The 15,353-nt window shown below is 40.3% G+C and overlaps 1 protein-coding gene across 2 annotated transcripts in view; it reads right to left on the bottom strand.

Annotated features, from left to right (window-relative positions):
• Nucleotides 1-15,353, bottom strand: part of szt2 (SZT2 subunit of KICSTOR complex) — a 332,720-nt gene that overhangs the window by 71,884 nt on the left and 245,483 nt on the right. For both annotated transcript variants that reach the window (XM_061978415.1, XM_061978416.1), the window contains 6 exons: nt 8,642-8,827; nt 6,483-6,670; nt 6,262-6,422; nt 6,108-6,205; nt 5,908-6,040; nt 3,038-3,168 (listed from right to left, as the gene is read on the bottom strand). In XM_061978415.1, coding sequence (XP_061834399.1) covers nt 3,038-3,168; nt 5,908-6,040; nt 6,108-6,205; nt 6,262-6,422; nt 6,483-6,670; nt 8,642-8,827 — 897 coding nt within the window. The remainder of the gene's footprint in view (nt 1-3,037; nt 3,169-5,907; nt 6,041-6,107; nt 6,206-6,261; nt 6,423-6,482; nt 6,671-8,641; nt 8,828-15,353) is intronic.

Genomic DNA, 15,353 nt, shown 5'->3' with positions numbered 1-15,353 from the left:
TATTATTTACCGTCCAGACCTGTCATCCCTCAACAAGCGCAGCGAAATTGTATCAGCATGCCGCCACAGACGGAAACACCTCCTAGGTAACACATGAGCCAATCACCACGCCCCTACGCCAGCCTGTACCCACCCACTCTGTGCCCTATATAAACCATGGTATGCGAATGCTTCCATTAAAATCTCCTGATGATTGAGGGAACCCCTCATGAAACAGGCCTGTAGAGATGAAGTAGTCTTGTGATTTTTTTTCCCCACACATACATATATTGCGCTCTACTACGGTATCGAGCACTATTTTTTGGATAACTTTATTAAGACATATATATATATATATATATATACATATAAAAAGACAAAAAGAAGCACGTACTGTACACTGACATCAAAGCCTTCATGCTTGTCTCATTTACACAAATTCACACAGAATGATCTACTCATTGAACAAGAATGAAAATAAAATATATGTTTATAGCAGTGTTTTTCAACCACTGTGCCGCGGCCGTGAGATACAGTCCGGTGTGCCGTGGGAGATAGTCTAATTTCACATATTTGCGGTAAAGAATATTTTTTGCAAAGCAGTAATTATAGTCTGCAAATGATGTGTTGTTGTTGAGTGTCGGTGCTGTCTAGAGCTCGGCAGAGTAACCGTGTAATACTCTTCCATATCAGTAGGTGGCAGTCGGTAGCTAATTGCTTTGTAGATGTCGGATGCAGCGGGAGGCAGCGTGCAGGTAAAAAAGGTATTTAATGCTTAAACCAAAGATAAACAAAAAGGTGAGTGCCCCTAAGAAAAGGCATTGCTATTGTTGCGTTTTGGACCAGTTGTTCCTCCCAGGGAATTCAAGTCACAATTCGCTCCCAAGTTCTTTCCGACACTTAAAGCTGAGTTGAAAAACCACCAGAGACAGAATAGGTATTTTGTTGTATATTCTCAAAGCTTTGCCAATATACATTTTTGATTGAGACCAGTCTAACCCCAGAACATTCTCTCGCGCCTCCCAAAATGGTCTGTCTTCCCAACGCCAAAAACCTCTCTTTCCTTTTCCCCTCCCTAGCCATAATACAAGCACAACGTCTCCCTAGCCATAATACATTCCAAAGAACTCAAGGTTAACACACACAGTTTGCTTGCTGACAGAGCATCAAGAGAAGAAATGGAAAACACGAGCTGTTTTCAAATATGGACAAAGAAATGGAAGAAGTACAACTTAAATTCGGATATATGAAAATATCTGCCTCCGACACTATGCAGAACGAAACTAAAACTGAACTGGCTACAAAGTACCGTATTTTCCGCACTATTAGCCGCACCTAAAAACCACAAATTTACTCAAAAGCTGACAGTGCGGCTTATAACCCGGTGCGCTTTATATATGGATTAATATTAAGATTCATTTTCATAAAGTTTCGGTCTCGCAACTACGGTAAACAGCCGCCATCTTTTTTCCCCGTAGAAGAGGAAGTGCTTCTTCTTCTACGCAAGCAACCGCCAAGGTAAGCACCCGCCCCCATAGAACAGGAAGCGCTTCTTCTTCTACTGTAAGCAACCACCCGCCCGCGTAGAAGAAGAAGAAGCGCGCGGATATTACGTTTCATTTCCTTTGTGTGTTTTCATCTGTAAAGACCACAAAATGGCTCCTACTAAGCGACAGGTTTCCGGTTCATGAAAAGACGCAATCTCTCCATCCGCACACGGACTACTATTTCACAGCAACTGCCTAAAGACTTTCAAGAAAAGCTGGCTACTTTCCGTGCATATTGTAAAAACAAGATAGCTGAAAAAAAGATCCGGCCAGAGAACATTATCAACATGGACGAGGTTCCACTGACTTTTGATATTCCTGTGAACCGCACTGTGGATACAGCGGGAGCACGTACGGTGAATATTCGCACCACAGGGAATGAGAAGTCGTCCTTCACTGTGGTTCTAGCTTGCCATGCTAATGGCCAGAAACTTCCACCCATGGTGATATTCAAAAGGAAGACCTTGCCAAAAGAGACCTTTCCAGCCGGCGTCATCATAAAAGCTAACTCGAAGGGATGGATGGATGAAGAAAAGATGAGCGAGTGGTTAAGGGAAGTTTACGCGAAGAGGCCGGGTGGCTTTTTTCACGCAGCTCCGTCCATGTTGATATACGACTCCATGCGCGCCCACATCACGCTGGTTTTTAATATATTATTAAAGTTTGACTGACCTATCCGACTGTTTTTTTGACATTCCTTTAGCGCAGTTAGATGCGGCTTATAACGCGCGGCGGCTTATAGGTGGACAAAGTTTTGAAATATGCCGTTCATTGAAGGCGCGGCTTATAACCCAGGGCGCCTTATGGTGCGGAAAATACGGTAAACAAAAACAGAATGCTGGACGACAGCAAAGACTTACTGCGGAGCAAAGACAATGTACATCCGAACATGACATGACAATCGACAATGTCCCCACAAAGGAGGATAAAAAACAACTGAAATATTCTTGATTGCTAAAACAAAGTAGATGCTCAAAGGAAGACATGAAACTGCGACAGGAAAATACCAACAAAAAGAGAAAAAGCCACCAAAATAGGAGCGCAAGACAAGTAGTAAAACACTACACACAGGAAAACGGCAAAAAAAAGTCCAAATAAGTCAGGGTGTGATGTGACAGGTGGTGACAGTACACCTACTTTGAGACAAGAGCTATAGTGATGCATGCTTGGTTATGCTTTAAAGTCAACTGAGTTTCGTTTTTTAATGATTTCTGCTGGTGGTGTGCCTTCGCATTTTTTTTCAACGCAAAAAATGTGCCTTGGCTCCAAAAAAGGTTGAAAAACACTGCTTTAAAGGGTCAAACTGTGGCCGTGATAAAACCGTTGTTAATCATTTCAAGTCCCATTTTAACGTTCTTAACCTGACAAAAAAGCATAAAAAAGCAGTTAATTGCTGTGTTTAGTCAAATAAGTTTCAAAGATCATTTAAAGGTGTCGTCAAACAAGACAGGGAGGAGAGTTCTTGCAGAAAAAGGACCTACAAATTTTTTTTAAAAAAGGAGGAAGGTTACCTTGCTCTGTGCTGCAGTGCCACTGGTGGAAGTTTCTCCCCACCAGAATGAAGCTTCTGGAAGCCTCAGGACGCAGCCAGAGGTTTTGGAGCATGGTGGAAGGCACGAAGATGTCTCCAGTTGCTGGGCAGCTGGGAAGAGACATCAACTTGGAATATTTCAACACATTCTGCTTCACCAGACTATCAACCTTGCTTTGGCATGTTTAGGATGTTCTGATTCAAGTAACCTTATGTATTGTCCATAATGATATGATACCAGCAGGAAATATACTGTACATACTCTGGATGTAAACAATGATGTCCCTTTCTATAATATCCTTATTTATTTGCACTTCTCATTAGTTTTGGTCGATCTAACATAATAGTGTGAGAGTCCAGTCCATAGTGGATCTAACATAATAGTGTGAGAGTCCAGTCCATAGTGGATCTAACATAATAGTGTGAGAGTCCAGTCCATAGTGGATCTAACATAATAGTGAGAGTCCAGTCCATAGTGGATCCAACATAATAGTGTGAGAGTCCAGTCCATAGTGGATCTAACATAATATTGTGAGAGTCCAGTCCATAGTGGATCTAACATAATAGTGTGAGAGTCCAGTCCATAGTGGATCTAACATAATAGTGTGAGAGTCCAGGCCATAGTGGATCTAACATAATAGTGTGAGAGTCCAGTCCATAGTGGATCTAACATAATAGTGTGAGAGTCCAGTCCATAGTGGATCTAACATAATAGTGTGTGAGTCCAGTCCATAGTGGATCTAACATAATAGTGTGAGAGTCCAGTCCATAGTGGATCTAACATAATAGTGAGAGTCCAGTCCATAGTGGATCTAACATAATAGTGATAGTCCAGTCCATAGTGGATCTAACATAATAGTGTGAGAGTCCAGTCCATAGTGGATCTAACATGATAGTGTGAGAGTCCAGTCCATAGTGGATCTAACATAATAGAGAGAGTCCAGTCCATAGTGGATCTAACATAATAGTGAGAGTCCAGTCCATAGTGGATCTAACATAATAGTGTGAGAGTCCAGTCCATAGTGGATCTAACATAATAGTGAGAGTCCAGTCCATAGTGGATCTAACATAATAGTGTGAGAGTCCAGTGGATCTAACATAATAGTGTGAGAGTCCAGTCCATAGTGGATCTAACATAATAGTGTGAGAGTCCAGTCCATAGTGGATCTAACATAATAGTGAGAGTCCAGTCCATAGTGGATCTAACATAATAGTGGGAGTCCAGTCCATAGTGGATCTAACATAATAGTGTGAGAGTCCAGTCCATAGTGGATCTAACATAATAGTGAGAGTCCAGTCCATAGTGGATCTAACATAATAGTGTGAGAGTCCAGTCCATAGTGGATCTAACATAATAGTGAGAGTCCAGTCCATAGTGGATCTAACATAATAGTGTGAGAGTCCAGTCCATAGTGGATCTAACATAATAGTGTGAGAGTCCAGTCCATAGTGGATCGAACATAATAGTGTGAGAATCCAGTCCATAGTGGATCTAACATAATAGTGTGAGAGTCCAGTCCATAGTGGATCTAACATAATAGTGTGAGTCCAGTCCATAGTGGATCTAACATAATAGTGTGAGAGTCCAGTCCATAGTGGATCTAACATAATAGTGTGAGAGTCCAGTCCATAGTGGATCTAACATAATAGTGTGAGAGTCCAGTCCATAGTGGATCACACATAATAGTGAGAGTCCAGTCCATAGTGGATCTAACATAATAGTGTGAGAGTCCAGTCCATAGTGGATCTAACATAATAGTGTGAGAGTCCAGTCCATAGTGGATCTAACATAATAGTGTGAGAGTCCAGTCCATAGTGGATCTAACATAATAGTGTGAGAGTCCAGTCCATAGTGGATCTAACATAATAGTGAGAGTCCAGGCCATAGTGGATCTAACATAATAGTGTGAGAGTCCAGTCCATAGTGGATCTAACATAATAGTGTGAGAATCCAGTCCATAGTGGATCTAACATAATAGTGTGAGAGTCCAGTCCATAGTGGATCTAACATAATAGTGAGAGTCCAGTCCATAGTGGATCTAACATAATAGGGAGAGTCCAGTCCATAGTGGATCTAACATAATAGTGTGAGAGTCCAGTGGATCTAACATAATAGTGTGAGAGTCCAGTCCATAGTGGATCTAACATAATAGTGTGAGAGTCCAGTCCATAGTGGATCTAACATAATATAGTGAGAGTCCAGTCCATAGTGGATCTAACATAATAGTGTGAGAGTCCAGTCCATAGTGGATCTAACAAAATATTGTGAGAGTCCAGTCCATAGTGGATCTAACATAATAGTGTGAGAGTCCAGTCCATAGTGGATCTAACATAATAGTGTGAGAGTCCAGTCCAGAGTGGATCTAACATAATAGTGTGAGAGTCCAGTCCATAGTGGATCTAACATGATAGTGTGAGAGTCCAGTCCATAGTGGATCTAACATAATAGTGTGAGAGTCCAGTCCATAGTGGATCTAACATAATAGTGAGAGTCCAGTCCATAGTGGATCTAACATAATAGTGTGAGAGTCCAGTCCATAGTGGATCTAACATAATAGTGTGAGAGTCCAGTCCATAGTGGATCTAACATAATAGTGAGAGTCCAGTCCATAGTGGATCTAACATAATAGTGAGAGTCCAGTCCATAGTGGATCTAACATAATAGTGTGAGAGTCCAGTCCATAGTGGATCTAACATAATAGTGAGAGTCCAGTCCATAGTGGATCTAACATAATAGTGTGAGACATGGTAACTGGAACACTCCGACTTCTAACTTCCGAGGTAAAGGGAAGCTGGCATTAGGATCAGGGACACACCTTTGGTTTTGGACCACCCTGCATGCAGGCTCACCTGGTCTTGGCAAAGATCTTGACACTGGTGTCGCTGGCCAGGGAGCCGACCAGACCCACCAACTCGGCCAGGATGGACGGCAGCAGGAAGTGAGAGGCGATCTGGGCCGTGCACTGCTGAATGGAGGGGCAGCCTGTGTCCAAGCAGACCTTGGTCAGAACATGCATCCTGTGACTCGGGGGAGAAAGAGTCAAGAGTACCCAGCTCGGCCATGAAGGCGATCCACGGCTGGGAGGTGAGCTGGTAGACGGGATGCAGGGCGCCGGCGTCGCCCTCCTCCAGCTGGCACGCCTGCCTCCTAAGGGAGTCTGCAGGTCAGCACGGAACAAGGATTGGTGTTGGAGAAGAACAAACCTCATAGGGTGATCCAGCTCGCTGACTCCCTCCTGGGTCCACTGTCGCTTCACGCTCTCCGTCTTGTGCCGCCGCCGGGCCACGCGTCCCTCCTCACCTCTCTCTTGCACGATGTCGTCGGTCGTCTTTGGGCTTCCCAACTCCGAAGAGTCGGGCTTACTCTGGCGGGGGACAACGGGGATTTAACAACCACACGATTGTTAAACCTCTACGGGACTGACCAGTATGTCCCAGAAGCTGCGGCGTGTGCTCTTCCCGGTGGGGGTGGTGGACTCGGGCGTGCCGGGCCCGGTCACGGCGCCGCTTTGCGTCAAGGTGATGGGGGAGGGGCTGCTTTTAAAGACCCGCGACCCGCTACGTTGCCTGGGACTGTCCTTGACCTCCTTCACCTCAGCCGGACTCGACAGGCCTGGAGATCACAACAATATTTTATAGTAGGGTTGTCCCGATACCATACCTGCCAACTGAGAGCAGACCACCTAAGCGATTTTCAATGCCAATGCCAATTGACTCAAAAAGCGCTCTAACGTAGGTAAACTTTTTCCAAAGTTGTGCTAGCTTGATGCTAACATACATTGGCTTTGCCATTGAGATGCTACTGATTAGCATAGGCCAATTAACATGCAGATTTCAACACCTACAAATGTGTTAATGAAAACAACAACTAAGACGCATGTTGCAATCAAACAGCCGGTGTGTAATAAGTACAATACTTACAGCGTTAACACTTTTTAGGGCGCAACAAAAAAAAACTAAACTACTGCCATTTAACTTCTTGGACTTGTAACTGTAATTGCAACTTAATGTCACACTTGCAAATGAGATGATGAATAAAATGATAAAACAATTGGTCAGCACAGTTAACATAATCAGCCTGTTTTTAAATGTTGCAATAAAAAAAAAAGAGATATAACTATCAAAAAATATATATATTTATTAGCGCACGAACGAACGAACAAACGAAAAAACGAACGAAAAAACGAATGAAAAAACGAACGAAAAAACAAACGAAAAAACAAACGAAAAGACAAACGAAAAGACAAACGAAAAAACAAACGAAAAAACAAACGAAGAAACAGACAAACAAACGAAAAAACAAACAAACAAACTAAAAAACAAACAAACGAAAAAACAAACGAAAAAACAAACAAACGAAAAAACAAACGAAAAACAAACAAACGAAAAAACAAACAAACAAACAAACGAAAAAACAAACGAAAAAACAGACAAACGAAAAAACAAACGAAAAAACAAACGAAAAAACAGACAAACAAACGAAAAAACAAACAAACAAACTAAAAAACAAACAAACGAAAAAACAAACAAACAAACGAAAAAACAAACAAACAAACGAAAAAACAAACGAAAAAACAAACGAAAAAACAAACGAAAAAACAAACAAACAAACGAAAAAACAAACGAAAAAACAAACGAAAAAACAGACAAACGAAAAAACAAACAAACAAAAAAAAAACCCCGAAAAAACAGACAAACAAACGAAAAAACAAACAAACGAAAAAACAAACAAACAAACAAAAAAAAAAAAAAACGAAAAAACAAACAAACGAAAAAACAAACGAAAAAACAAACAAACGAAAAAACAAATGAAAAAACAAACAAACGAAAAAAACAAACAAACAAACAAACGAAAAAAACAAACAAACAAACGAAAAAACAAACAAACAAACAAACGAAAAAAACAAACAAACGAAAAAACAGACAAACAAACGAAAAAACAAACAAACAAACGAAAAAACAAACAAACGAAAAAACAAACAAACAAACAAACGAAAAAACAAACAAACAAAAACACACACACACACACACACACACACACACACACACACACACACACACACACACACACACACACACACACACACACACACACACACACACACACACACAAACAATGGTACCTTTGGTACCAGTCATTTTTGGTAATTTTGTGTGTGTGTTAATAAAAGTTAATTGTTTAATGATAAAAATCTCATTTTCAATGTAACATTTTAAAAAGAGCTGTGCTAAAAATCCTGTTTCCTTATCTAATTTCTCAGTTTCATTTGCAAGTATTACATGGTGGACTTTGCATGCAGTTGCGATTCCAAGATGCTAGATGGCAGTAGCGTACAGGTGTTGCCTTGCTAAAAAAAAAAGCAGAGTGTACCAGTCCTGTCCGATGTTGCGCCCTACAAAGTGTTTGCACTGTAAGTATTAATTATGTACTAATTGCACAGAGTTTTCCATCGGGCGCCCTCGCTTTGTCGGCAATAAAATTGCGACAATATTAAACATGGCGCCGTTTGATTTGACGTAAAAATCAGAATTCAGCAGTAGCGGCGGGAGTGTAAAAGCAGTGAATTTTGGTTCCCACACTCACCTTTGACTTCTTCCTTGTGGGCTTTGGCTGCAGGACACGGCAGGCAGAGCGGGTTGGGCAGGACCCTCAGCTCCATGACGGCGTCGCACAGGGTGTGGCGCAGCGCCCCCTGCAGTTTGTCGGCCAGCTGCGAGGGGCTGACGTTGCCCTGCTCCCAGACGTCGAAGCGTACCAGCAGGTGCGGTTCTGTGCGGTCGTGAACGCACATTTTAAATTGTAAAAAAAATAAATTAAAAAAATTACAAATAGAGTACGTACCTACACACTCAAAGTTCGTACATGCACACGCACATTCAGTGTACACACATACTGTACATATATATTCACTGTACATACAAACCCCGTTTCCATATGAGTTGGGAAATTGTGTTAGATGTAAATATAAACGGAATACAATGATTTGCAAATCATTTTCAACCCATATTCAGTTGAATATGCTACAAAGACAACATATTTGATGTTCAAACTCATAAACAGAAAAAAATAAAATAAAATAAAATACAAAAAAAAAAGAAAAAAAGATGGAGATAATAATACATTAATAATAATAATATTAAAGTTTTTTTATATGCTGTAAAAAAACCCACTGCTTTTACTGTAAAATTCTGGTGACTGAGCTCCAGGTTTGTAAAGTAACATTTTAATATTTTTTTTGCAGCTTATGTAAACAAATATGTTGTTAATGTATTATATATACACATGTATATTCATATATTACTCATTGTTAAAAGCGGCCCTCTGAGGGCAACCATAACTGCAATGGTCTTTGTTTCCTCTGTCATTTCCTGTCAGCGCTCTTATTTTGGTTATTTCCTGATTGTCTCCCCGAGTGCTGCATCCCCTCAGCTGCGGCTGATTGACACCAGGTGTGCCCAGGTCATACTTGCCAACCTTGAGACCTCCGATTTCAGGGGGTGGGGGCGGGGACGTGGTCGGGGGTGGGGCGGGGGGCGTGGTTGGGGGCGTGGTTAAGTTATATATATATATATATATATAAGAAATACTTGACTTTCAGTGAATTCTAGATATATATATATATATATATATATATATAAATAAAATAAATACTTGAATTTCAGTGTTCATTTACAAACTACAACTCACAAACACTTTAGAGTTAGGCTCCACCATCAGAATGTGTACTTAAACTTATAAAGATCACATGGATATTATTCAGTGAGTTGATTCACCAAAACTAACCTGTTATACAGGAGGAAAAAGCACACAGGACGTTTCAATTGTTCACAGACTGGTCGCGCTCATCAGAATGACAAGCCACTTCCGGTCTGCAGGCGATAGCATTCAATTGGGAAGAAACGCCCTACTGCCCCCTACTGACCAATGTGAATACTGATAAATGTGTAATGACAGCTCCAAAAACGAATTCAAACCACAAAATAAAATAAATAAATCAACACAAAAATGTGACACATTATGGGTGGGTCACATATGCATGTACAGTAGATGGCAGTATTGTCCTGTTTAAAAGTGTCACAACATTGCTGTTTACGGCAGACGAACTGCTTTACGGTAGACACTGTTGTTGTGTGTTGTCAACACGTCACTCAGGTCCGCCTGAATTTCGGGAGTTTTTCGGGAGAAAATTTGTCCCGGGAGGTTTTCGGGAGAGGCGCTGAATTTCGGGAGTCTCCCGGAAAATCCGGGAGGGTTGGCAAGTATGGCCCAGGTGCCAATCAGCCAGCTGCTATTTAAACCTGCCTTCCCCTCCAGTCAGGGCTGGATTATTGTCGCTAATACTTGTTGTTGTCATTTCTACCTGTGTCGATCGTTACAGCTACTACCTGTCGTGCTACTACTTGTCCTTGTAGCGGTAAGCTGTTCCTGTTAGCTACTTGTAGTTTGCTTTCTCCGAGCCCTTTTGTTTCGTGTTTTCTTGGTAGCCATTAGCTGTTTCCTAGTGATGGGTTGATGAGGCGTCATGAAGCGTTTCGACACATTGCAAAACTGTATTGATACTGTGTCGATACTGTGTCACTAAATACTGACATCTGCTGGACATTAAAAATCCCTACAGGCAACCTATGGACCGACTCAACTGACACTGATTTGATGCCCTAGTACAGGGGTCACCAACCTTTTTGAAACCAAAAACTACTTCTTGGGTACTGATTAATGCGAAGGGCTACCAGTTTGATACACACTTAAATAAATAAATATATTGTCATTTGTAAGTTACACGTAAGTGTGATTTAAACAAGAATAGCTAAATAAATACATTTATATATATAGAAAAATTGGTATTTCTGTCTGTCATTCCGTCATACATTTTTTTTTTCCTTTTACGGAAGGTTTTTTGTAGAGAATAAATGATGAAAAAAAAACACTTAATTGAACGGTTTAAAAGAGGAGAAAACACGAAAAAATTTAAAATAAAAATTTGAAACATAGTTTATCTTCAATTTCGACTCTTTAAAATTCAAAATTCAACCGACAAACAGAAGAGAAAAACGAGCTTATTTGAATCTTTTTGAAAAAAATTAAAAAAAGAATTTATGGAACATCATTAGTAATTTTTCCTGATTAAGATACATTTTAGAATTTTGATGGCATGTTTTAAATTGGTTAAAATCCAATCTGCACTTTGTTAGAATATTTAACAAATTGGACCAAGCTATATTTCTAACAAAGACAAATCAGTATTTCTTCTAGATTTTCCAGAACAAAAATTTTAAAAGAAATTCAAAATACTTTGAAATAAGATTTAAATTTGATTCTACAGATTTTTTAATTTTTAATTTTAATCATAGTAAGTTTGAAGAAATATTTCACAAATATTCTTCGTCGAAAAAACAGAAGCTAAAATATTTATTATTCTTTACAATAAAAAAAATAAAAATTTACTTGAACATTGATTTAAATTGTCAGGAAAGAAGAGGAAGACATTTAAAAGGTAAAAAGGTATATTTGTTTAAAAATCCTAAAATCATTTTTAAGGTTGTATTTTTTCTCTAAAATTGTATTTCTAAAAGTAATAAGAAGCAAAGTAAAACATAAATTAATTTATTTAAACAAGTGAAGACCCATCCATCCATCCATTTTCTACCGCTTATTCCAAGTGAAGACCAAGTCTTTAAAATATTTTCTTGGATTTTCAAATTCTATTTGAGTTTTGTCTCTTTTAGAATTAAAAATGTGGAGCAAAGCGAGACCAGCTTGCTAGTAAATAAAAAAAAAAATAAAAAAATAGAGGCAGCTCACTGGTAAGTGCTGCTCTTTGAGCTATTTTTAGAACAGGCAAGCGGGCTACTCATCTGGTCCTTACGGGCTACCTGGTGACCGCGGGCACCGCGTTGGTGACCCCTGCCCTAGTATATACAATAATATAAACCGAGTCATTGTATTTCATTTAGGATTATTTCATATCTTCATTTAAATAAAAATATATTTGTATCTTTTTTAGATACAGTCAATAAATAATGTGAACATGTATCATAACATGGAAATCTAAGAGAACGTGTTGTGAATGATTGTGGACTGGGAATGTTAGAGAGAGAGATAATGGGCATGTGTTTTGGCTGGAGAGACATGACTGCCAGGGTGGGAGGAAGAGAGACTTAAGAGGAGAGAGGGTTTTGTCGGGGGGGGGGGCAGACCATCTTGGCGGCGCGATTGAATGTTCTATGCTGGACTGGTCTCAATGTATATATGCAAAGCTTTGCAAATACAGGTAAAAGCCAGTAAATTAGAATATTTTGAAAAACTTGATTTATTTCAGTAATTGCATTCAAAAGGTGTAACTTGTACATTATATTTATTCATTGCACACAGACTGATGCATTCAAATGTTTATTTCATTTAATTTTGATGATTTGAAGTGGCAACAAATGAAAATCCAAAATTCCGTGTGTCACAAAATTAGAAAATTGTGTAAGGGTTAAATTTTGAAGACACCTGGTGCCACAAACTAATCAGCTGATTAACTCAAAACACCTGCAAAGGGCTTTAAATGGTCTCTCAGTCCAGTTCTGAAGCCTACACAAACATGGGGAAGACTTCAGATTTGACAGCTGTCCAAAAGGCAACCATCGACACATTGCACAAGGAGGGAAAGACACAAAAGGTTATTGCTGAAGAGGCTGGCTGTTCTCAGAGCTCTGTGTCCAAACACATTAATGGAGAGGCAAAGGGAAGGAAAAACTGTGGTCAGAAAAAGTGTACAAGCGATAGGGATCACCGCGCCCTGGTCAAGATTGTGAAAAAAAACCCATTCAAAAATGTGGGGGGGATTCAGAAGGAGTGGACAGCTGCTGGAGTCAGTGCTTCAAGATCCACCACCAAGAGACGCTTGAAAGACATGGGTTTCAACTGCCGCATACCTCGTGTCAAGCCACTGTTGACCAAGAAACAGCGCGAAAAGCGTCTCACCTGGGCTAAGGAAAAAAAGAGCTGGACTGCTGCTGAGTGGTCCAAAGTCATGTTTTCTGACGAAAGCAAATTTTGCATTTCCTTTGGAAATCGAGGTCCCAGAGTCTGGAGGAAGACAGGAGAGGCACAGGATCCACGTTGCCTGAAGTCTAGTGTAAAGTTTCCACCATCAGTGATGGTTTGGGGTGCCATGTCATCTGCTGGTGTCGGTCCACTCTGTTTCCTGAGATCCAGGGTCAACGCAGCCGTCTACCAGCAAGTTTTAGAGCACTTCATGCTTCCTGCTGCTGACCTGCTCTATGGAGATGGAGATTTCAAGTTCCAACAGGACTTGGCGCCTGCACACAGCGCAAAATCTACCCGTGCCTGGTTTACGGACCATGGTATTTCTGTTCTAAATTGGCCCGCCAACTCCCCTGACCTTAGCCCCATAGAAAATCTGTGGGGTATTGTGAAAAGGAAGATGCAGAATGCCAGACCCAAAAACGCAGAAGAGTTGAAGGCCACTATCAGAGCAACCTGGGCTCTCATAACACCTGAGCAGTGCCAGAAACTCATAGACTCCATGCCACGCCGCATTAACGCAGTAATTGAGGCAAAAGGAGCTCCAACCAAGTATTGAGTATTGTACATGCTCATATTTTTCATTTTCATACTTTTCAGTTGGCCAACATTTCTAAAAATCCCTTTTTTGTATTAGCCTTAAGTAATATTCTAATTTTGTGACACACGGAATTTTGGATTTTCATTTGTTGCCACTTCAAATCATCAAAATGAAATGAAATAAACATTTGAATGCATCAGTCTGTGTGCAATGAATAAATATAATGTACAAGTTACACCTTTTGAATGCAATTACTGAAATAAATCAAGTTTTTCAAAATATTCTAATTTACTGGCTTTTACCTGTATATTACAAAATACCTATTCTGTCTCTGGTGGTTTTTCTACTCAGCTTTAAGTGTCGTAAAGAGCTTGGGAGCGACTTGCGACTTGAATTCCCTGGGAGGAACAACTGGTCCAAGACAAAAAACTAAACAAAACCAAAAAACATTTAAAAAAAAATGACATCTTTGTTGGATCAGTATTCTGCAAGAGTATTGTGCGTGTGGAGCGGGAAGAGCCCACTTCAGGAAATGAGAACGTGCTCTTAATATTCCAACTCCAGATAGAAGCTATTAATCACCTGCGACGTGCTGTCAGCCTTTTGAAAGGAATGAAGATGATTATGAGCGTGATGTATGAATGTTTAGCGAGCGGCCATCACTGCGACCCCCTCCTCTGCTTTCTGTTGGTGCGGATGATAACAAATAAACACCGCCGCTTATCTCCGGAGCCGAGCAGAGGAATAATGGTCCTGCTTGGCGATAAGCACATGCGCGGGGCCATGCGGTTAGGACCACGTCAGCGCGGGGGATAGGTGGTTAGCATGTTGGTCCCAGTCAATAGATCGAGGGTTGGAATCTCTGTGTGGCGTTTGTATTCTCCCCTTCTTCAGGGTTCCTCCCAAAACAAAGACTAAATGGTGTATAGGTTTGTTTGTCTAGTTCAGGGGCGTTAAAACTTCTGCCACTGACACTGAAAAATTAAAGCTTGAAGGGACCATTTTGATATTTTTCATTTTCAAAACCATTATGATATATATATATATATATATATATATATATATATATATATATATATATATATATATTAAAGATGCGCGGATAGGCAATTATTTCATCCGCAACCGCATCAGAAAGTCGTCAACCATCCGCCATCCACCCGATGTAACGTTTGATCAGAACTGCACCCGCCCGCCATCCGCCCGTTGTTATATATCTAATATAGACGATGCAAGGCATTAGTGAGGCATACCTGCCAACTACTCCGGTTTTCCCGTAATTCGTACGGTTTTCATCAACCTATTCCGGGTTACGGTTGCAGTGATAAAAAATATGGTTTTTCATTCATTAAAAAAAAAAAAAAGGGTGAAAACTACGCGAATTGCACCTTGTGCAGACAAGATTTTTCGATCGGACACGGAGGAATTAGCGATGTAAAAGACCACGTAGGGACAAAAAAACACAAGTCTAATGCCGTTGCTAGCGATACAAGTGGAAAACTTTCAATGTTTTTCGTCGCCCAAACAGATTCTTTGGATGTGATAAATGCCGAAGTTTTATTTACGGAGGCAATAATTGAGCATGGACTTCCAATCGCACTGGCTGATCACATGGGACAGTTAAATGTTTGTAATGCAACCTTTAAAAATCATTACGCGGTGATCGCGGTCCCAAAAATAAACTTTTCTTGCATGATAATGTCCAGAAAAATTCGCTTTATA

The sequence above is a fragment of the Nerophis lumbriciformis genome, linkage group LG18 (assembly GCF_033978685.3).
Source record: "Nerophis lumbriciformis linkage group LG18, RoL_Nlum_v2.1, whole genome shotgun sequence".
In the NCBI taxonomy this organism is placed as follows: Eukaryota; Metazoa; Chordata; class Actinopteri; order Syngnathiformes; family Syngnathidae; genus Nerophis; species Nerophis lumbriciformis.
This window is presented reverse-complemented; position numbering and strand designations above follow the sequence as displayed.